General features: G+C 48.0%; 2 protein-coding genes across 3 annotated transcripts; one reads left to right on the top strand and one right to left on the bottom strand.

Annotated features, from left to right (window-relative positions):
* Positions 1 to 4690: 4690 nt before the first annotated feature.
* ADORA2B (adenosine A2b receptor) lies at positions 4691 to 5733 on the top strand. Its single transcript, XM_009576792.1, has one exon. It carries the CDS (start codon positions 4775 to 4777, stop codon positions 5378 to 5380), a length of 606 nt encoding a protein of 201 aa, XP_009575087.1. The 5' UTR covers positions 4691 to 4774; the 3' UTR covers positions 5381 to 5733.
* A 3394-nt stretch (positions 5734 to 9127) lies between these two features.
* Positions 9128 to 22312, bottom strand: ZSWIM7 (zinc finger, SWIM-type containing 7). Of its 2 annotated transcripts, none has more exons than XM_009576791.1 (5): positions 22125 to 22312; positions 20180 to 20201; positions 16374 to 16476; positions 10255 to 10359; positions 9128 to 9438 (listed from the first exon to the last, which is right to left on the bottom strand). In XM_009576791.1, the coding sequence occupies exons 1-5, from the start codon at positions 22198 to 22200 to the stop codon at positions 9322 to 9324; spliced, it is 423 nt and encodes a 140-aa protein (XP_009575086.1). In that variant the 5' UTR covers positions 22201 to 22312; the 3' UTR covers positions 9128 to 9321. The 2 variants fall into 2 exon arrangements, with proteins under 2 accessions (XP_009575086.1, XP_009575085.1); XM_009576790.1 differs by having other exon boundaries at positions 9137 to 9438; positions 10255 to 10343; positions 22125 to 22219.
* Positions 22313 to 22593: the final 281 nt, after the last annotated feature.

The raw sequence follows: 22593 nt of genomic DNA, 5'->3' as shown, positions 1-22593 counted from the left end.
CCTGCTCTCGAAGGATCCATAATGTGGGAATAATAGTCCCCTTCCAGACTATTTCTTCCAGGCTGTTGCTGCTTTCTCCCCCAAGTCTAATCGCCCCAAATGCCGAATTAAGCCCTGGCTGCTGCTGCACGCTCCTCATTTGATGGGAGCTCAGGGCCAGCAGTGCCTCTGCTTGGGTGATCTCCACGGGGTCACTGCAGGGGTCGGTGGGGAGATGCCAGGTACAGGAGAGGCTGGGCTGGCTGCAGGCTGGCAACGCGTCCTGCTCTGCTCCAGCTGGGCTTAGCAATGCCTGCCTGGGTGGCTTGGTTGCTATCCAGCTCTAGTAAATAGCAGTAGAAATGCAATGAGTTCTGTTGGGAAAAAAACCCCACCCTGACCATCCTACCAACCCAGGCACAGCGCCTGGAGAATGCGGTAAGCCTTCCCGCACCCTGGGCTAATGGGCAACTTGATCATTTTGGTGGTTGCCGTGATGGTCTTTCAGAAAAGCTATGGACCTTGTTGAGCTATCACTGAAGTGGAGGGGCCACAGGTGACAGCGATGTGTGCTGGGTGAAGGAGACCATCTCCGGTCCATGGGCCAGCTCAGGGGACATCTCCTCCAGCCTCAGCAGCAGAGTGGTTGCTCACTCCACGGGACAGGGGCCGGGCAGAAGGGTGGTGTTGCCTTGAAGCCTCTGCCGCTGGCCCGTTTTGGTGACGGCACGGCAGGTACAGACCCAGCAGCCTGGCCCTTGTGTACGATAACACCGGTGGCTCAGAGCCATGTTGTAAAAGCAGCTGAACTTTCCTTAAAGTATTCGACCTACCGTAACTCAGGCTGTGTGACCGTGACACTGGTGGCAAACGTATAGTTATGTATGTCGGAAGAATAGAAACCTGAATCGCTTGATGATGGCAGCACAGCGGGGATGGCATCGGGGCTTCTGCAGCATGTCCACTGGGTGGGACCTGAGATAATTAGCTGCTTGATGATGATAACGCCGGTAAAGAGACTTTGCCTGGTGGTGTAAAAGGAACTAATGCATTGCCAGGTTATTTAATCTCAATAAATCATTTAAAAGTATTCAGCTGTTATTTACATTAAAGCAACTTTCGATGCCTCTGGGCAGAAACATAGAGGAGATTCAATATTTGTTATACATTAATTGAGCAGACTTAGGTGAGTAAATTTACTTTAATATTTTTTTGCCTAATAATATTAAGCCTAAAAGAGAATGAAGGAGGGGTTTGCTGGAGCATTCAGAGCGGTGAAAATCTGTTGGTTCCTGACTGTCTGATTGTGTTTTATAGAGCTTAGGAAAAAATTGAGTCTGAGTTGTCTCACAGCCCATGCCTGCTTTTCTTGATGGTGGTTTATGACGGGGGTGGCAGTTGTGTGCAGCGGCTCGCTAATGAGACACTTGTGCCTTAATCTGGTAATAGTCAAGCATTTCTTTATTTTTAAGCATATGCTTAACTTCCGTTAACTTAAGGCAGTGTCCCACCAAATAAGTGTATTAAGGTAGTAACAAGGTAATTAGTGAACAATTTTAGAGCATCGAACTATCCCCAATTTCACCTTGGCCTCTCCTGGCTGGTAGCTCTGCGACCAGCTGTGACCCTTCTCTGTAGTCACAGCAGCGACCATCGTCGTTCCCTGGGATCAATCCACTGAACGGAGAGATGTTGGGAGGAATTTGCAATGCATCCCCGCAAAAATAAAGAGCTAATCTAAGCGGTTCACTGTGAATAACTGTCTCCACTTTCATGAGCACCATCTCTTCCCTGCCGGACAGGCCTGCAGCCCTCTCCATTGCTCAGCTCTGGCTTTTGCAGACCCGGAGCGCAGCACGTTTTTCCATCTCCTCCTTCTCGCAGAAGGGGCCCCCGCTTAAACGTGATCCTGGCTGCAGCTCTGCTGTGTGTGCTGGGGAAGAGCGAGCAACACTAAAATAAACATGCCACCGTTACAGCCACTGGAAAATGAAGTGACTACTTAACTGGTTTTGTAAACCTTCAAGCCAAGCCTTATATTTGCAGAAGAGTTCAGGAGAAGAGCAGATGGAAGAAGCCTTACTTGGGGTCGTATCTTTTCAGCAAGAGGCAGCACCGAATGTCACCAGCCTTGAGTGACGCGGTGGTCACGCGAGCACGGCACGCTGAGCCACGGCGGCTTTTCCTTGTGTTCCTGTGCACAGCCTGCTTCAGACACACAAAACTCTTGACTCCTTCAGTTTCTCTGTCTGAACAACGGTCCCTTTTGCATCTTCCAGTCTCAGTACAATAGTTTTTGGGATGTGACATGACTGAGGCAGCAGAGAAGCAACTGAAGTGATCAACTACGTGTGAATAGCCAAGGAGCCTCGGTTTTTTTCTTCCCACGTGCAGAGCTGTAGGTGAGCAGCAGCTCTTGGTGCTCCTGCAGCACTGACTAAGCTTGGCCAGCGTCATAGCTCGAGACGCAGACTTTGCCAAGAGATCAGATTTCTGGGAACTTGCTCCGAATCAAATCTTAAAAGTTTTCAGGCCCTACAACCCCAGACCAGCTCTGGCTGCTGAAAACAGGCACTTAACACGGTTTTGAAAGCAATGGGCTTGGCCTCGGCGGTGCCCTGTCTGACAACTTCTCATTTTCTGAAGCAGCGAGACTTAATAATAATAAGAGAAAAGTGCAGGAGAAACCCTTCAGTGGCTGGACCTGCCCTTTAGACATCTACCCCATGGAGTGTGTTCACAGTTCAGCATCACCTAAATGTGGCTGCTGCTCCCGCATCCTCCCGGCCGGCCCCGGCTGTGCCCGAAGCCAGCCCCGCTCGCAGCGGCCGCACAGAAGGAGCCGAGGGTTCCCCCCAGCCCCTCTTTGCCTCCCGGTTCGTGCTGGCAGACCCCCCACTTACCCTCCTGTCTTTGTAGCTTGCAGGAGGAGAGGGACACACGGCTCGCACGGAGGCAACCGCAGTGTGATTCACAGGCACAGCTGCGGGTCTGTGGGAATAAAACCCTCCCCTGCCTCACGGGCCGGAAGAAAATCAGAACAAACGTTCTTAGGAAAGGAGGAGCAGGGTAGCCAAGCCAGAGTAAACAAGCACTGAGAGAAGGGTGTGGGAAGGGGGGGACGTGTGTCAGCCAGCAGATGCTAACTGGCTGTGGAGAGGACAGTAATGGGTTTCTCATGTTGTCTTTCTGGCAGTCGCCAGTTCTTCCTATCTCCAAAAAGCAATCCGACTGATGCTTTGATGTTGGCATCTGTTCTGGTTGCACCCAAACCAGCTTGACTTTTGCTGCTTTAGGTTCCAGCCCTGTTTGTGTCTCTGAGCATCAGCCACAACCTTCGTTTTCTTGGCCATGAAGGCACCCAGTCTGTGGAGTTGGGAAAGGTGTGGGGCAGCGCATGGCTCTGCACCCCTCAACACTGCATCAGCTTGTCCCTGGGCCACCGCAGAGCTTCTTTGTAACACATGTGAGAGCAGCAGGAGCCCAAGGAAGGTGTTTACTTACAAATCCAGATCTTTACAACCAGCTACGGTCAGCAGAGCACAAGCATCGTTTGACAGCAGCAGCCACGCACGGCTGCTAACCCCACCGACAGCTTCAGCAGCTGCAGGTCGGAGTCTGTGTGTGGCTTCAGGACGTCTCGATGGTGCGTGTCCTACAGAATTGGCATGTCACATATACGAGCAGTGGAGGCCAACACCAGCCCTGGGAGCTAAGCGAAGCTGCCCGCATCAGCTTTATGCATATGGAGGATGCATAAAGCAGGGACGTCAAATGGGGGAAGACGAGCCCAGTGTCCCTGGCTCCCAGCTCCACGCCTGGATGCAAGGCCCTGAATGGAGACACAAAGCCTAACTTGTAACACTCCTTAAGCAATCCATCATTAGCAGTTGCTTTTAGATGCTGGCTCAGAGAAGTCTTTCAGGGTATTTGTTATCCAGCCACAACAAGCTCGCGTGGGCTGCAGTCTGGCATGTGTAAACCAGCAATTGCACCGTTTGGGAAACTGGTAGGATCCCTGGTTTCCACACACATGTGTACTTCCCACCTTAGTGTATGAGGTAGCATGGGAAGGGACATCACATTACCTGACTGCTGCAATCTCCAGTGAAAGCCAGCATTGCTGCAGGCATAAGAGCAGCCCAAGTTGAAGCAAGTCGGTGCGGTATAAAGGCTGTAAGTGTGTGGTGGTGCTGGTTAAGTCTTTAGCTACCCATTACAGTGTAGAATTGAGAGCCAGCATTGTCTCAGCTGTAATGTCAGCCCAGAAGTTCATGTAGCCCAGCAACGTGTCCTGGCGTGCCCAATAATGGATGCTTAGAGCAAGAGAGCAAGTTGGTGGTTACAGAGTGAGCCTTCCCCCTGTTCTTGCCCTCCTTGTAGTTGGTGGTTTAGGCTCAGGCAATGATAAAGCCTTTTTTAAGACTCCAAGTCCTCACCTCCTATTGAAGGATGTTCGCGGGCAGGAGCAGTGCTTGGCACCTCTCAGGAATAGCAAGTGAATCACCTCCCCAAATCACTTTGCGTAGGCGTAGAGCACAGGTGAGATTTTTTACCCCTCCGGGGATCACAGAGGTGAGGTTCCCGCGTGGGTGTGGGTGGGGCTTTTGTGGCATTAGCCAAAATGCTGATGACTTTAACTGTAGGGAAGTCACGAGCGCTCATTTATATAATGGCTCTATCTTGGCTTTGTTCTTGATGCTGTAGGTATAATAGTCTGGTGACTGGCAAGCGGGCAAGAGGACTCATCGCTGTGCTGTGGCTCCTGTCCTTTGGAATTGGACTGACTCCGCTTATGGGCTGGAATAAAGCCATGAGCGGTTGTCCCAATGCCACCAACGAGACAGGGGCTGACACCGGGACAGAGCACCATGGCTGCTTCATCTCATGCCTCTTTGAGAACGTGGTGACGATGAGCTACATGGTGTATTTCAACTTCTTCGGCTGCGTGCTGCTTCCGCTCATTATCATGCTGGGAATCTACATTAAGATATTCATGGTCGCCTGCAAACAGTTGCATCAGATTGAACTGATGGGCAACTCCAGGACCACACTGCAGAAGGAGGTCCACGCAGCCAAGTCTCTGGCCATCATTGTAGGACTTTTTGCCTTCTGTTGGCTGCCCCTGCATATCTTGAACTGCATCACTCACTTCCACGAGGAGTCCTCCAAATCCAAGCCTGAGTGGGTGATGTATGTGGCCATCATCCTCTCCCATGCCAACTCTGTCATCAATCCCATCATTTATGCCTACAGGATCAGGGACTTCCGCTACACCTTCCGCAAGATCATTTCCAAGATCCTCTGTAAGACGGATGACTTCCCCAAGTGCACCACTGACAACAACCAGCACCTGACTGTCACCAACATTAATTCTCCAGTAGCCTCTGTGACCATATGACCGTGCATGTCCTGCTCCTGGGATTTTGCAGTCTGTCCCTGACACTACCCTTCCCTGTGCCTATGTGAAACAGTTACAGCTAACTCCTAGAGGAGTGCTCAGAGATGACCACTATGCAGTTATGCAGCTGTATTTTTTTTATTTTTGTAATTAACATAGTGCCTCCTAGAGGAATAACCCGACCGGGGAGACTGAGTGCAGCTCACCCTCGACTGTAAACCCAGGTTGCGTGATCGTATTGTATTTCCTTTCCAGGTCAGACATTGACTGTGGAAGACCCACCTGCTGGGGGTGTTTCCCCAAATGTGCTGCTCATGTCAAGTCCTAGGATCTTTATTTTAATTATTTTTTTTTTTTTTAATCTTTTGATTCATTTAGGAGTAATAATTTTGTGTCTGTTTTTGGGTTGTTCTTTAAGTCCATACTTGACAGCACTTTGGTAATACCCTAATTATTCCATCAATTGTTTGATGCAGCTAGTATTCTCCGATGGGAAAAAGTCTTACTTAGCCCAGTTGCTGGTGTGAAACTGAATCTGCGTTCCAGGCTCTAAGGGACATGACCATGTTGATAGGAAAACAAGATCAGAATTGGTCAGCTATTTTTGGCCCCAGTATGGAAGCCCTACTTACTGAAAGAGAAAAATTTTAGAAGAGAGTTGACTGAAGTTTTAGAACAGTGGTTTTATTGCCTTTAAATCACTTTGGTCTACAGGATTGTGCAGACCAGTGCTTCAGGTTTGATTTCAAATTTGTTTCCTGCTATCAAAAGGCAGAAGTGCCCTAATAATCCTAGCCAGTCTGATCCAGAATCCCTGAGGTTGGTGCAAACACCCCCTTGGTGACTTGATCTCTACAATTAGATTTTTGCTCCCAAGTCAAAACTTGACAGCCCTGAAGTGCTTCCAGAAGTGCAGGTTTTAGCTGTGACAGCTGCAGCTCACCTGATTCCTAAAACTTGGTCTTGCTGGGGTTCCTCTACAGCCCCGGTAACCCCCAGAAGCTGTGAGCGCTTTTTCTAGTAGTGATTTTTTTTATTTTTTTTAATCCTGACCTGCATCAGTAGCAAAAGAGACTGGAAGGGAGCTAATTTGCTTGAGAAGCTAGAATGCCTTGATTTGCGACCTGATTTTGGCCAAGCTCTTTGGGGAAGAAGCTCACCTTGCAGACTGCCTAGCCTGGCCTCTGCAGTTAGCCACCGAGTCCTGGCCCTTTGTAAGGACAAAGCCCGCTCAACAGCGGAGCAGTCTTAATTTGTACTGCAAGTTAATAACTCTCTGCAACCACAGCTCAGTAATTACTGCACCTGATTTCATATGTAACTAGACAAAGGTAGAAAGAACAGTGCATTAATTTCTGAAGTACGAGCTCCACTTCTCCAGACTGCATGACGGCACGTGCACTGCTGTAAATGAACCGTGTTTCTGGCATGACTTTTATTTTGCAGGGCAGTTTCTTTCCACAACTGAGAGGAACAGGGAGGGGAGTCAGAAAAACACCAAACAGCCTCCCTCCTTCATGCCCAAAAGCCAATTGTGGTACAGACACAGCTGTTCTTGACTAGCTCAGACCTGCCATCACGTTGTGGCCCCCTTACAAACGGGAGTCTTGCCTAAAGGTCCTTACATGGTAAAGTGGTACCATCTCTCCCTGAAGCACTCAGTGCCAGCAGCATCACCATGCGACCAGTGAGAAGCTGGAGTGCAAGGATGTGTATTAAATATGGGTTTCAGTGGTAACTCATGCAGGCAGGCAGAGATAGGGAGCAGGCCTTTTAGAGCCAGGTGGCAGGGAAGGAAGTTTAAACACAGCCAGTTCCTGAAGAACAGGTCCAGTGGACAGACTGTGATGCCTGGAGAAGTTTGTCCCTGATGATAAATTGTACTTGAATCATGTAGAAAGCTTTCTATTTTTTTTAACTGCATTGCACTAAAAGGGGGGTAATAATGAAACCCAAGGGTTTCATTTCTCTGGTGTATATGACAAATACGGTGTAAAATCAGCTGAAAAGCTGATTTGAAGAAATCCTGTTCCTGCAGCATCTGCTGTGCCAGCTGGCATGACCTGCAGGCAGCAGCTGCAGGTATGACTTAGGGCCCGCCATGCCGAGGATGGCTCACTAGGAGTGATGGATTTCGCTACCGTGTGTGTAGCAGCTCAGCCGTAAGAGTCAGCCCCAAACCTTGGTGAACCACCAGTAAGCTCTGAATAGGTTTGTACATGTTTATGCGATGTCCAAATTTAGCTACAGCTCAGTATCTCAGATACTGGCATTTCCAAGAAGCAGCTGAATAGTTAAAAGTTACCGTCCCACGTGTTTCTCCTTTAACAGTCCCATTCAGCTTTGCTGCATCTGCCTTGGTCATAGTCCAGCTAACACATGTAGCCACGTCCTGCCATTTGGGCAGGGTTTGACTCTCTCCTTCTTTCATTCCTTCCCTTCTGTATTATCTTTGGCTGTGTTCCTTCTGTTAATGATGGCTGGAAACAGGCAGGGTTTCACCTGCAGGTCTGGCAGTGTTGCAAAGTGGTTGCAAGCCACATTTATCCTTACAACAAAGAATGTAATCTCTCCCCTCCTGCTGGCTGAAAATGAACCAAACTCTGGACAGCACGAACAGACTGAAACACACAGCACTGCAATACAGAGAGAGATGGTCCCATATGTGACAGCTTGCACTGCAGCTCGGCATCCACTACTGCTACCTTTCATATGCCTCTTATGAGCCAGAATTCCTGTAGACAGATGTGGTGTTTCCTTAGTATGACTGTGCCATTGGGTTGTTAGCCATTATTAACTATGGCCCTGGTCACTGTGGTCTTTAGGCACATTAAGTGCCTTCATGGATCTGAGCCAAAGTCATTTCAAGGCAAAATAAAAACAGGACACCTTTCTCGTCCCCCTCAAGAAAAAGCTCTGAAGGTTTCTATAAAAATGTGAAGTGAAAATGGCAAAGGAACTTTCTGCAGCGAGTGCAGCTGTAGCTATTCAGCTATCACTCATTACTGCTCTGATGTACATAGGATGGATGTGTTTTCCTCATGTTGCTCAGATTTTGTATTTGCAGTAACTGTTATTTACATACAGAATGCTTAATTTACCACCTACACAACCTGGCTCAGCCTGCGCCCCATTATTTCTTGTGGTGTTCTGTTCACATGGTGTGTCTTACGAGGCCATGCTGTTCTCAAAGAGGAGCCGAATCTCAGAGCACAGGCAGGGAGTCACAGAGGTGGAAGGAGCTGGTTTCCAGCTCACCGGCTGGTGTGTGGAACAGGGGAGCAGCAGTCTCCTTTCCCCCATGTCTGATGTGGACAGCCTTGCCTTGCCCGCCAGGTGGTTGTCTGAAATGGGTCAATTTAAAAGCACAGCAGCCAGAGTGATGCTTCCAAAGATCCTGTATTACAGTAGGCACAGCGGAAGCACTGACCTGTCATCAGTCTCGAGGTGCTGAGGGGTCCCTGCCCCAGTCCCTGGTACAGGTTTGCCAGTAATGAATCAGAAACTGCTCTGAGCAGCCAGCTGCAAAGAGCCACTGCAGCATCACTCTGTCAAAGGCCAACTCCACAAAGCCATGCAGGCACTGGACGGGCGGTGGGGTTAGTCAAAGCATGAGCAGATTTAACAAGGTTTAATGGATCACTGAGAGACTTGCTGGACTGTTTGTATACTCACATCACACAATACTACAGATTAGTTCAAACATCTTCAGCAATCCCAAGAATAGCCTAAATAAGTGAAACTGAAGTCAACACAGGCTTCTTAACATTTATTAATTAATCCATCAGTGCAAGGCTGCTAATTAATGTCACACTTGGCTGCAGCACAGGAAGAAAACTACCAGACATGATGAACATTTGACAGCCTTATAGATATGAAAAATGCCAGCCACACCGCCGGGAGGGTACACAGAAAGCACATCTACATGTGATCCAAATCCTTCATCCTTCATCCTCTTCCCCAGCCAGTAAGATGCTTGTGAGCTGCTCCTCAGAGACAGATAGTTCCTGGCAGGCTCCCATGGCCTGACTGAGGTAGACAGCAAGTATATGTTTGCACTGCAAATAATAGCGCAGCCAAGTTAACAGCAGGAGCAACGCAGGAATGTCATGCTCTATCTGGAAGCCACAAAAATCCATCCTGGCCAGAATGGATCTAATGAAGCGCTCACCCCTCCCACGAACATGGTTCCCTCTTGGCACACCAAGCCCTGGCACAGGCTGGCACTCCAGTTGCACCAGGTCAGTTCTGCCGTCAGGATAATGTAATACAGGGATCTGACACACAGCAAAGCGTTAACTGGCTCCCGATGCGCTCCCCACACGCATGCAGGAGAAGGTAGATCCAGACTATAAAGAACAAGAGTCGGCTTGGTACTGTCTGGCAGCCCACATGGCTCTCAAAAACAAGAGTATTAGGCCCAGCTGACCAAGGTCCTGGAACAGACGGGCTTCCCACGAGGGAGGGATGGTTGGCACAGAGCTGGGGGACACTTGCAGACCAATTAGTTACCCTGAGCCCTTCCTCACTGGCACCAGGTGAACTGCACCACTTCATCAGCCAGACTCCATGTGGCAGTCTCATTAGCAGCAATAGCCCTTGTTCCAAGAGACCAGGGATTACTGATCTCCTGAAAGTCAGAACAGTAATGCGTAATTAAGAACAAAAGCCCTCCCTAACCCTAGTAAGGCCTAGCTCCACCCAAATATCGCAACTCCCAGAGGCCAGATTATGCAGTGGATCAGGCACAGCCTGCCTGGCCAGCTCAACACTCATGCTTCCTTGGAAACTTCAGGCTGCTCAGGTTCAAGGAGCAGAGCACGGCCTTCTCCCCAGCTCCCTGACCCGGCCCCAGGCTAAGGCAGACAACTTACCAGAAGGCTCTCGCTCTTCTGCAGTACAGTAAAACCAAAAGCGGGACACGTGCAGAAATGGCAGGAACTGTAGCAGGTGTAGAGTTTGCCTGAGCTCCCAAGGACCTGAAATAAAGGCAGTCAGAGGAAGCGCGAGTGAGAGACAGCATTCACTTTTAATTTCTCTAACTCTTAGCATGTATCTGGCCTGATGTCCTCTCTGCAATGACTCACAGCACGCAACTGGTGAGCAGGTACCACAATACAAAAGCATCCCCAAAGACTGCATCCCCAAAGCTTGAAGCTCCTCAGCTTTCTCATGGTCTCTACACGCTTCTCTCCCTACAGCCGAGGAAGCGCTCCTGTATGTACACCCATGCTTGCACCAGACCTTGGCTCCAGTGCCTTGTCTGCTGCTAAGAGATCAGGAAAAGGGCAGTGGCACCGAGCACAGAGCCCCCTCCCCCAATCTCCCAAAGCTGGCAGCACAGCGAGCTGCCAGCCCCTCCAGCGAGCTTCCTCCCCCAGTACTGGCAGACACAGGATAGTTGAAGATGACGAAGACTCTCTCGTCATTTGTGAATCCAGGGCCACCATGAACCTGAGGATGGAAGGAGAGCAGCAGTGAGCACTCGCAGTGAGGCCTTTTCTAACTAGCTCCAGTGGCTGAAGGCTGCAAAGGCTCTTGCTGTTTTGCTCCCAAAACCAGCTGCAGCTATTGGAATCCAGTTTTGTCTGAATAAACAAAGTTGAAGTCTCCAGAGAAGAAGCCTTCCTGCTCCATCTCTGGTTTGGGAACAGCACTGCCTCCTTTTCCCACATGCTGTTCTGCTGCAAGGCTGGTACTGAGGCATATTGCTCTGCACCATGGGCACAGGCCGCAGGCAGCCAGGCGAGGGAAGATTCATTTCCAGCATGGAGAAGCTGATAGGCAATCTGTGAGCTGCTGGAGCTGACTGCCTGGTATAGGAAAGCCAACCTATGGATTATTTCTCTTTTGGTTTCTTCAAGACTGGAAAATAGGTTTTAGAAAGCTACTTTAAGAGCCAATCGCTCTGCCCTCTCCTATTGCAAGGGAAGGGCCTGCAGTCGCCGTCTTTAAGCAGAAACCTGCGCTCAATAGCATGAATGTTACTAATGCTCTGAGGCCTAAACTGAGTGCACCCAATTACCACAGACTATTTGCCATGATGTGTCTCGTATCTGCCACAGCAAGAGCAAATGCTTTGTGTCAGCTCTGTGGCCTCAATAGCTGGCACTAACTCTTCCTCGATATTCCAGAGAATGGTGGGGATTTACATGGGTGTAATCACCAGCAGTGCCCTCCTCTGCACACAAGCCTCTGGGCTCTGATGGCACACCACACTCCTCTCCTATACCAGGCTTTAGATTCTGGTTGGGTTTGTGGCACACACACACCTAAATCCAAAGATAAACACAAAAAAGTGAAAAGACAGTGGAGCTCTGCAGAGTGATGCTCCCCTCCAGGAGGGAGGCACTCCTAAGTCCCCCTGGCACTCCTAAGTCCCTCCAGAGGAACATCGTCCCTCCCGGTCCAGAGCTGCACTTGCAAGGGGAGCCTTCCCCTGTCCTCTGGAGCTCTCTCTGCACCCCTTGCCCGACAGGTAACGTCCACAAGTTTAAGCTCTCCCACAGAAGCACCTATGCCTCACAATCCCCCTTACTCCTACCAGATTCAGGACACAAGACTCACATTCCCATTTCAGAGTAAACCATTCTTTTTTCAGTCTGGCCTTTACCCTGGGCCCTCCTTATACTCCAGGCTGAGTTTGTTTCACTTGTGATAAGTTTGTTTTTCTCTAGCCCTTTTGATTGTTTTTTCCAAGATGAAATATTCCGATGGTGCCTTTCCTTCAGAAGTGTTCTCCTTTGAGGACGGGGGGAAGACACAGACACTGCCAGATTTCGGCTGAGTTTAGCTTCCCCTGTCCTGACCCACATAGCAAGAATTCCGCTTCTGCCTAATAAGGCAGAATCTAAAATCCAAAGACCAAGAGAAAAAGGTGCCTCTGTTTCTGGCCAGCTGCAGCCAAGCCAGGCACTGGGGTACTCTCTTGGCTCCAAGATGCTGTAAGATTTCCTTCCGCTGCCCTCATCTCCAGGCGCTTGCTGGCTGCACAGCGAGGAAAAATCACCTTGGTGGTGGTGTCCCTGCCAGTGTGTGGGAATGCAGGAGGGCCAGCTGTGGCACCACGGCAGCTACTGCTGCCACCAGAGTACAGCTAGGTAGCACCACAGTCTGTGCCAGGATCTGATGCTCAAATCCTTCACGGTGAGGCAGGTTGCCATACAGTTCTAGGAAATTAATTAAAAAAGACATAAAAAAGAATCCCATAAAAGTGCAGGATATGAGCAATGCAAGTGACAGTTAGCAGGAGGGCTAAAGCACTGCCTCTCCCCTGCTAACTGGCTTCACTCCCACAGCTCACAGCATTTCTGCAACTCAGGCATAGTTAATAGGTGCCCGAACTGCTGCCTGCTCACCACTTTACACTTCGGCCGAATCCAGCACAGGTCCACCACCAGCCAGCATCCACCATCTCTGCAGCAGGTAAGACTTACTTATCCCTGAGCTGGAGTTACAAGTGTTGGCTTTAGTCTGCAGCATAGGCAGGTATTATACAAGCTCTTCTGTGATGATTAATAACTCTGAGGTAACATCAGCCCTTGAATAGCCCATTGGTGCTGCCCCCCTATTAAGTAGCAAGGGCATTAAAAAACAAATCGTAGCTTTTACTTGACTGAGGGCTCTTTCTTCTCCCATCTCAGTTCCTGAGGGCAAGAGCTGCCTACACTACAGGCTGCAGTCCTAGGGCCTGTCTGAGCAGAGCCATTTTGCCCTGAAGCAATACCTAAGATGTGCTGGGTGGTATGGAACGCAAACAGCATTTTAGCCTGTGAAGTATCAACATCTCAGATTTGGCTATGATGACCCAAAGGAATTTCACAATAGGACCAGCCTCATGGCCTCAACGAGAACAGTTCTCCAGATTCAGCTGCAAGTGAAAGCACTACCTCACATTCCAGCTCAACCACATCTGGGTGCAAACGGCAGAGCTGACTTTCTGGGGAATAACTGAAAGGGATGATTGTGCATGTGTCCAGGCAGCCACAGATGTCCCCCACTCCCCATTGCACTGGCCATGCTCTCTGCTGAGAGAGAGGTGTACATACTTCTGGGATACATGGTACACACAAGCTGGGATACGTGTCTACACCACACACACATGACTGAAGAGCCAGTGATGCTACCCAGCTACTCTAAAGTGCAGTATCCTACTCAGTGTTTTGGTTTCTACAGCCCCAGATTGTGTTCCTGTCACTGCTCCAGCCAGCGGCCTCAGGGGAGGCTCTGCTGTTTGTTTCTGCATCTCAGACAGCTGTGCTGAGGAAGAATTTCGCAATGGGACCAGCCTCACACCCCCAGAGAAAATCTCTCTTCAGATTCCTCTGTTAATGAACTCATCAGCATGGCCTTAATCAGCAATCAAGCTTCTCTAAAGAGGAATGCTGCGCGGAAGCACATAGGGACCTGCAGGCAGGGACTGCTTCCTGTAGGCTGCCTGTCAGCTGGGAGGACACAGGCACAGACCCCGGGTGATGCAGGGGGGCCACTCACATCATACCCGTCAGCTACAAAGTACCTGGCTGAAGGCTGGGCTTGTCCTAGAATCATAGAATGATAGAATCATTAAGGTTGGAAAAGGCTTCTAAGATCATCGAGTCCAACCATCAACCCAACACCACCATGCCCACTAAACCGTGTCCCTAAGCGCCTCATCCAGACGTCTTTTAAATACCTCCAGGGATGGTGACTCCACCACTTCCCTGGGCAGCCTGTTCCAAGGCCTGACCACTCTTTCAGTAAAGAAATTTTTCCTAATGTCCAGTCTAAACCTCCCTTGGCGCAACTTGAGGCCATTTCCTCTCATCCTATCGCCAGTTACTTGGGAGAAGAGACCAACGCCCACCTCACTACAGCCTCCTTTCAGGTAGTTGTAGAGCGCAATGAGGTCTCCCCTCAGCCTCCTCTTCTCCAGGCTAAACAACACCAGTTCCCTCAGCCGCTCCTACATTAACTCCTGGTGACCAGCCCTGATCTACCTGTCCAGGGGTTCCTTCCCCACAGGGGAACTGGTGGCTCCCTCTACCTGCAAGCGGCAGGAGGACAGCAGTTCTTACACTTGCTCTTTTCCAATGTGCACCAGCTGAGCCAACTGTTGGAGCCATCAGTAGACATTAATCAATCAGCTCCCACTTGGTGACTGTTTTTTGCAGGAATTTTTGGCCCCTCACTTCAGTGGGGAGAGGGCTGGGCGGTGTGGAGAGGTGCCTGCCTTGCTGCAGCACGTGCAGTTTGAGGCAGGACTGTTCAGCAATGACCCTGCCCAGACCAGAACAGGGTGTCAGGGCAGCACCCAGCATATCAAAGCCCTCTCGCCATGCTCCTCTGATCTCCTCCGTGTCTCATGAAGCTTCCTGCATCTAAGAGATGAATATTAGGCCTCTTAAGGTGCAGATAACTCTGCCATGCTGCAGAAAAGCTGTAAGCATGTCAGCACAAATTTAGGCTCCCTGGGAAGACCAGAGGCTCTAAGCAGTCCCCCTCATCTTTCACACAAAGGGGTGCTAAGTGAAGACTGTGCATCCCAGCCTGCAAAGCTCTGCCTTAGCATGCATGGCCCGACAAAGCTCTGCAAGGAGAATGTGACCATTCTCTGCCCAGTGGCATATTCAGCTGAGCAACAGTAAAAAAGGGAAAGCCTTTAAGCATTCCATTACTGAGGCAGCTGCTGTCTAAGGGTCCTGGAAGCAGTGCTTCTTAGGTGTTACCAAATACCCACAGGCAAGCCCTCGACTCAAATCAAAGGCTGTGTTCTTGAGCCCTGTATGTTTATGAATCATGCCTCTCTGGAGGGGCCAATGTCCTCCCCAAGGCCCAGAAGAGATAAAGACTCCATGTGCAAATCAAGCAATGCAAGCTCTGAACACGTGAAAAATGTTTGTGTCATTACCCAGGCCTGGCTTCACAGCTCTTCTCTTACCCTAGATGACCCCAAAGCATCCAATGAAGGAGGGCAGGCCCTTTGAGGGAGGATATTTGGAAATGTTCCTCTTGGCTGCTGCAACAGCGAGCAAAGGGATTTCCCCCTTCTCTGGTGTGTGAAAAAGCACAGCACCACGTTCAGCAATGGAGGGGGCTGTGCTATCTGAGGGGGTTAGTAGCGCTAAGTAGAAAGAATTGGGTGCTTCTTCACTAAAATCTTATGGGCACAGGGTCCTGCTGCTTATACAGCCTTAGCTAGGGCACAGCACACAGTGTGTCGCTGACTCTGTGATCCCATGGGCTGGATGCAGCTGGTCAATGGCTCACAGAACAGACAGGCTGTCCCCAACAGAGATGCCACAGGTGCTGTGGCACAGTAGAGCAAGGAATTGTGCCTACCACAGAAAAGTCAGAAAGAAGTGCCAATGGCTCCTCTCTTCACCTAATGAGCCTCAGCTCCATCTCTGATCCTGTGCCGTAAGAGTTTGACCTTTAGGGCTAAGGTGAGCTCTTCTCCCTAAAATGCCATTTTATGAAGATGTTTCCGTGATTCACAGACTTGGCTACAGTGAACTAGAAGGAAACCCAGGGATTTGGCCTGTATTGCTTCCTCCCAGGCAAAAAGGATCCTATCGCCAAGTAGAGGTCAAGAGTGTTCAGGACACAGGATTTGGAGTGCAACAGGGAAAGAAATGCAGTGATGGCAGATAACACTCTGTTGCATACAGTTTGACAAGAGGAAGAACTGCCTTTGCTGGATAAGATGAAAGTAATGAAGCAAAATTAGCAATCCCTGGAAAACTTCCTTCTGATTGTGATACCCACAAACTTGTAAGAAATCGTCTCTGACTGGCTGGGAGCCACAAAGAAAACGGTGGTGTACCATGCTGTTCTAATTCTAATCTGTGGCTATTGCTCTTCAGTATCACTTTAGGAGTTTGTAAAACGCTGATATGCTCTCCATCTTTATCCAAGTGCCCTTCCATGTTCTGCAAGTTAGGAAAATATTGGCTCACATGTCAACCAGAAACCATCAGAAAGTAAGACTGAAGAGGAGAAAAACAGTGTGTACCTGGTATGCAGTCCTTCCACTGGGGGACATGACTCGGGTGACAGAACGCTGATCCACCAAATCCAAAGCTGGAACAGCAGATGGGCCAAATATGAACTTCAGCCTGAAAAAGAACGTGTCTCTAGTTAGGTCACACCACAAAAAGAGGCCACCTGGCTTAGCCTTAATTCATGGGATTTAGCCGTACGGAGGCCAGAAGGCCTGTAGCCAAAGGTTCCCATTGCCTCTCAAACTCCCAACAGTAACAGCTCCATTAATTACGCTACCAAGCAATGAAGTGTATTTGTCATTCTCAGCTTTGCTGTCTTTCTCCAAGTGACCACCAATCCCTGCCCTGTTCCTCTGAGACAATCCCAGCTGCTCCGCCAGCTATTCGGAGCATCTACGTGGTTTTTGATATTCGTAAGAGAACTTCCAAATTTCCAAGCTGTGCCCAAACAGTCCCACATCTCTGCAAAATCCCACTCAGATTTAATTATAAGGCATTTTAAAGATTTTTCTTACACAGGACATTACAGCTTAAGTGTTTCTTCTTCAGCACTATGACCCAAACGCTATTCTGGCTGCCTGCTGCACAAACAGGACATGAAGTGGTTCCTGTCCTGAACTAAAATGAGACAAAGTGCATCAGAGACACAGAAGTGAGATTTTTTTAGTCAGTCTCTATGACTCTGACAACAGTGTTAGTCATGTAGCTGAGGAGTTTTCTTTGAGCAGCATTTCTGGCTTGACAGTCCCTTTACAGATCACTGATTATTGCAAAGGGAGTGTAGGTGAAGCTAGAGACACAGGTTCTCCTTACAGTGATCTGATCAGCCTTTTTGTCAGTATTCCCGTAGCTCTTCCAATACAAACTCTGTATAGACAGAGCACTGGTGTGTAACCAATTTATCAAACAGTGAATCTAGACTCTAAAGCTGGAAACTTTGCTTCTGCTCAGCACTCTAAATACACTAGGTCTTCTTCAGGGGAAACTGCACCTCTGGCAGCAAAAGCAAGACCTGCTGACAAAGAGAAGATGCAGGAAGGAAATCCTAGGGGATGCACAGTGCTGGGGATCCAACAGAGGTTACAGGCAACAGGCAGTATCACACACGCAGCCCAATTATCCTTGTTGCGGTAAACTTGTGATACTGTCACATGAGCACAATGAGCATAAACAGGGATTTTAGTGGGGGCAGCACCAGGTAAACCAGAGCACATGGAGGCAGACTTGCTAATGCTAAGGGGAAAAAGGCTTCGTGCTCTGGGACACCTTAGTTGTACATACAGGCTGTCCTGGATGAGTTGCTCTGGATCAGATTATTGATCAGTTGTTCTTGAATCCTACCTCCAGTTATGGCCCACACATCATGCCTCGGAGCAAGGAGAGAGCAACAATGATACCTAGCTCCTTGAGCAAGAGGAAATGCAGCAGTAGGGCTCCTTCCTCATCCCAGGGAAACTGGTTTGAACCCTGGAGAACGAATGCGTCATTCTGTAGCAATCGCGTCTCCTCTATCACAGTCACAACTGAGGTATAAATTATTCTTTCTCTACCCACCAAACTGCATTAATAGAAGCTAAAGACCATCAGGGAAATACTTAAGACGCTCCACTGCACATGGAGCCGCCGGATAGCAGTAGTTTTACATCTGTAATCCAGCTACCAGCAGGGCTCAGAGACAGCAAATTTATTCCAGATAAACACCCAGGGACAGCACATGCCTTATGTCACTCCACCCTCCCTAAAAACCCTTACCCTTTCCTTTCCTTCCAAGCAGCACACATCACCATACAGGGACGCACCACTGCACAACTTTTAGAGAGTGGCCCTGGGATGGGGTAAAGATGAGGTGAGCCAGGTTTGCTCAGGTACATGTTTGCTTCCTGCAAAACACGGCCTCTACGCAACTTTCTCCTTGGCCTCGGTCCTGTGAGGCAGCACCATGGAGGCACATGCTGGTGTTTGACCGCTGCTGTGCTCGGTGCTGTAAAATTCCACACCAGCAAGCGGAAAAATAAAGAGCTGTGAGTCCTGAAGGCACAGTAATTTCCATCTACATACTCATTTCAGCACATCCCCTGCCGTGCAAGGGTATATGATAAGCCCTATGTCAAATATGGACATCTGTACCTTTAGCCTATTGTCCAGACAGCTCATAGGCTTAAAAGTTATTCTAGACCTGTATATCCAGCTGCTCTGAATGTGTTCCAAAGAGCTCAGGAGCAACTCAGTTAGCTTTACAGACCTTTTAGCCACTGAGAAAAATCTGTGTAGTCTAGGTTAGTTACAAGGGTAAACAACAAGAAAATCAGCAGTGATGAAAAGATAGTACAAAACATGAGCATGAGAACAGGAGAAAGCAGAGGAACATTTCCAACTCCAGTGAAGACACAAAGAGCCAAGGCAGAGCCCTGGCGTCTCAGCAGCATGGCTGACCTATGTGTCTGAGTCAATCTCATTGATAACAAGCCAAGCAGACAGACTTATTCCAGGAAGACCAAAACTTCAGTTGCACAAACTCATGGCAATAAGGATTGGCTTCATCTGAGGACTGAGAGGAGGTGGGTGGGGGAACACTCAACGTAAGACATTCCTTAATGATTAGGTTTGGGGCTATAAGGGGGCTGAGTTTAATGAGTTTCAGTAACTCTTTCAAATTTGGGGAATTCTTTTATCATGTATATAATTCCATCAGTCTAACAGGAAATAAGTAAGAGAAATGCCCAAAGGAAATTCAAGGACTTCAGAGATTTGGAAGAGATTCAGAAATTAAATCAGAATACTTCTGAGCTGCTGGTCACAGGGAATTGATGGAAATCTGACTGCCAAGAGTTACCACCCAACCGTTATTAAACTTAACAAGGGAATTTCTTTCCTCCTCTTTTCTTTTATGACAAGAAGGAAACAAAAAGTTACGAGACTTGTCAAATATAATCCCAGCCTTCAAAGGCCATTGTGGTCCCAGAAGAAGGAGCATGCATACCTTTCACAGGTGTTATGTTAGATAACTTTGGACCCAAAGATATTAAGACCTGAAGGGTTCCTGGCGATCTCCTCTCCTGGCTAAATTACAGGCAGGAAAGAACACAAAGTTAAAGATGAATCTGAAAAGCCTTTCTTACTGTGATGGTGCCTTTTCTCTACCTTCAACAACAATTAGTGAGGGCTGCAGAAGTTGTGAAACTTGGATCTCTTAGGAGACTGCTTGGGAATGACTGAAATATTCACAAGCTTCAATCAACACAAGGACGATGAAGTTGACCTGAGACTTCTTCTAAAGAGAAGAAAACTTTCAGGGTAATCTTCAAGTTAACAGTACCCTTGTGCAGAGGGATGGTATCATCATGGTATCACTTCTCCCTTTCTATCACACATCCCCATGACTCAAACAGAAGAAGAGATCTCAGGATGCTGCCGTGCTCACAATGATATGAACGCAGCGGAGATGCAGCACTCCAGCCGCATGAATCACTCTGAAACACAGTCCACTCTCACAGAAAACTCATTCCAGATCTGAGGGTGGACTCGGAGCTCAGGTTCAACATTCTGGGTTTCTGCATGTTTAATCCACCCAAATTAGAGCAAGTCATCACAGGAGATTTAGCGATACAGAGATAATTTCATGAATCTCTGGAAAAACCCTTGAGATTGTCTCTTTGGACCTTCATTTCCACTACCAGTAAAAACACGTAGCAACTCTGCATGAGAAACATGTACTGGTCAAACACAGGAAAAAAACAGCGGTGCTATGAAGAGAGCAGTTTATCAGCTGCTGTTTAGCAGGACAGTTGGGACAAGAACTGAAGCAAAAGATACTTACCCCAGCAGCAGGTCGTCGGGGACTGCAACAAAAACAAAACGAAGTGTGATTTTGCTGAACTTCCCCACTATGAGAGACATCAACATCACAGGGAGTCTAGTGTCTCCCTAATGCACCCCCAGAGGCCACACAGGACTGCAATGCTCTAGCCATCCTCTCTAGCTACCAAAAAGCAACAAGGAGCAGCAAAATGATCTGCTATGGTAGTGTGAAGGCACTTATCAAGTAAAGCAATTAAACATCCATTCAGAACCACAGGGATTAATTTTAAAAAGAAATGTGGAAGCCCAAATATACTTTCTTTTATAATATCCTACTTTTAAAAGCATGCAACAAAAGGCATGCGGCCTCAACATCTTACTCTGTCACTTTAAGACATTGGTTAAAAATATATATATCGGTTTCCCTGAAACTCTCTTGGCATGAGTTGAAAACTCTGGCATCAAAACTTTAAAAATGTTGTTCTTTTCCCAGCATAGTCTTGCAGGGCGCCACTAGTTTATAGCTTTTAATACAGCACACAGAAACACAATGTCTTCACTTATTAGCACTTCTTGTTAAGATGGAAAATTACTCTTCAGAAAACCAGCCTGTTGTAGCTAACAGCTTAGGCTCTGATCATCCAATCTGATCTTTCTGTTATCACTAATGGGACAGAGTGTACTACATCTCTGTATTCCACTGGAAGATCAGGACTTTTGACTTTAAAATCCTTTGTTCCAACAATTCAAAATATTTTCTATGACTTATGCTGTTGGTTTGACTTTTCCAACTTTATTCTAATTTAATTCTCCAAAGTGATTGATCAGTTTGTTTCTGCAGTTATGTCCCAGTGTACTATTTTGGTGCTTTAAGAAAAAGTATACCTTAAAAGGAATGTTGACTTCTTTCTTCTAGTTTACAACAGGATTTATAAAGCTCTTTTAAAAAGTCACATGTAGATTTTGGATCTACTCTAACCTGACAGGAGCCATACTACAAGTATGCCAGAAAGCTGTCAATGTCATCACCCTGGCAGTTTAGACATTAAGTCTCTGCCCATTTCCCACTCAAATGTAGTACCCAAACAGACTTCTCTTAATGTTTATTTGGTTGGTTTCAGTGCAGTTAAAATATTCCTTAAATAGAAGAACCATTCTGCACTACTTATCAAATAAACACAAACATGTGTTTATTCTTTCAGCACAGATTACAGAACTATGTTAGTAATCCAGAGTGCAATGAAGGTAATTGTTCCTAACTAGCTGCTAGAATTGGCCAATATCTAATTGTTGGTTTAGGCTTGCTTAATTCAAGCAACGGGAAAGTTGTTCTTTGCCCTGGGATCACTAACACATCACCCTCTGCCGGTCAGTCATGAAACATGATCGTTTTTATGAAGATTTCCCTTTCAACTCTACTTTTGAAATTAGCGAGTCTATAAAAATGGCAGTACAGTAGGCACAACAAAATGCCTACCTAGAAGTATGTAAATTATCATCCCCCAAGTGCAACCACTTACACTACAAGCTCTAAGCAAGCAGCATTGCCCTAGGTCCCACGTTCAAAAAAGGGCCCAACCTGGTCTAATTTTTGGAAGGAACTGACTTTTAGAAGGGGGCTGCTCCTCATTACCTGTGCTTCAAACCCCTTGGTGTTCGGACAAGTTGTATCAAGTACAGCAATTAAATATACACTCAGAACCACAGTGATTAATTTTAAAAAGAAATGTGGAAGCCCAAATATACTTACTTTTATACTATCCTACTGTTAAAAGCATGCAAGAAAAGGCATGCAGCCTCAACATTTTATTCTGCCACTCCTGAAAGTGAAGGCCACCCCTTATGCAACAGAGGCTGCAGAAGATGCAAGCAAGGAGAGGCTGACAGCTCTCATTGCTACTTGAAGGGCTGACAGTATTACTGGCCCAGCGCCTGCTGGGATGGTTCTTTTTTTCTTTACATACCGTGTGAGGTCTCCTGAAAAGCCTTTCTGATCTCTTTCAAAAGCTCTTCTGCTACTGCTGGCAAGGTACTATCCATCTCATTGGCACTGGCCTCGTAACTGGAAGCAAGACAGAAGAGAACAGGAGACAGTGGGAAATCATTAAGGTCACCACAGATACTATGAACTGGGACAGTTTATCTGGGCAGTGCTCTATTTCAACCCTGTGATGAGGCCAAGGAAAGGGCATCCTCAGCACCTTTTGAACCGTGTTTTTTACATCTTCTCGGAACAAAGGGTTTCTCAAACACACACGGGTGTCTCCCAGACACCCCCACGTATAAACAGATCCCGTGGAAGGACAGGGGTGGGGATCGATACAGCCGGCAACAGCAAGAGGCTCTGGCCTGGAGCGTGCCGGCGCTGGGCCAAGGCAGTTCCTGGCAGAGGAGGCCGCACAGCCCACCCGCCGCCGCCCGCGCCCCTGCGGC

This window comes from Fulmarus glacialis, unplaced genomic scaffold, assembly GCF_000690835.1.
Source record: "Fulmarus glacialis isolate BGI_N327 unplaced genomic scaffold, ASM69083v1 scaffold32964, whole genome shotgun sequence".
NCBI classification, from domain to species: Eukaryota; Metazoa; Chordata; class Aves; order Procellariiformes; family Procellariidae; genus Fulmarus; species Fulmarus glacialis.
The sequence above is the reverse complement of the archived record's forward strand: the minus strand, read 5'-3'. Positions and strand labels throughout refer to the sequence as shown.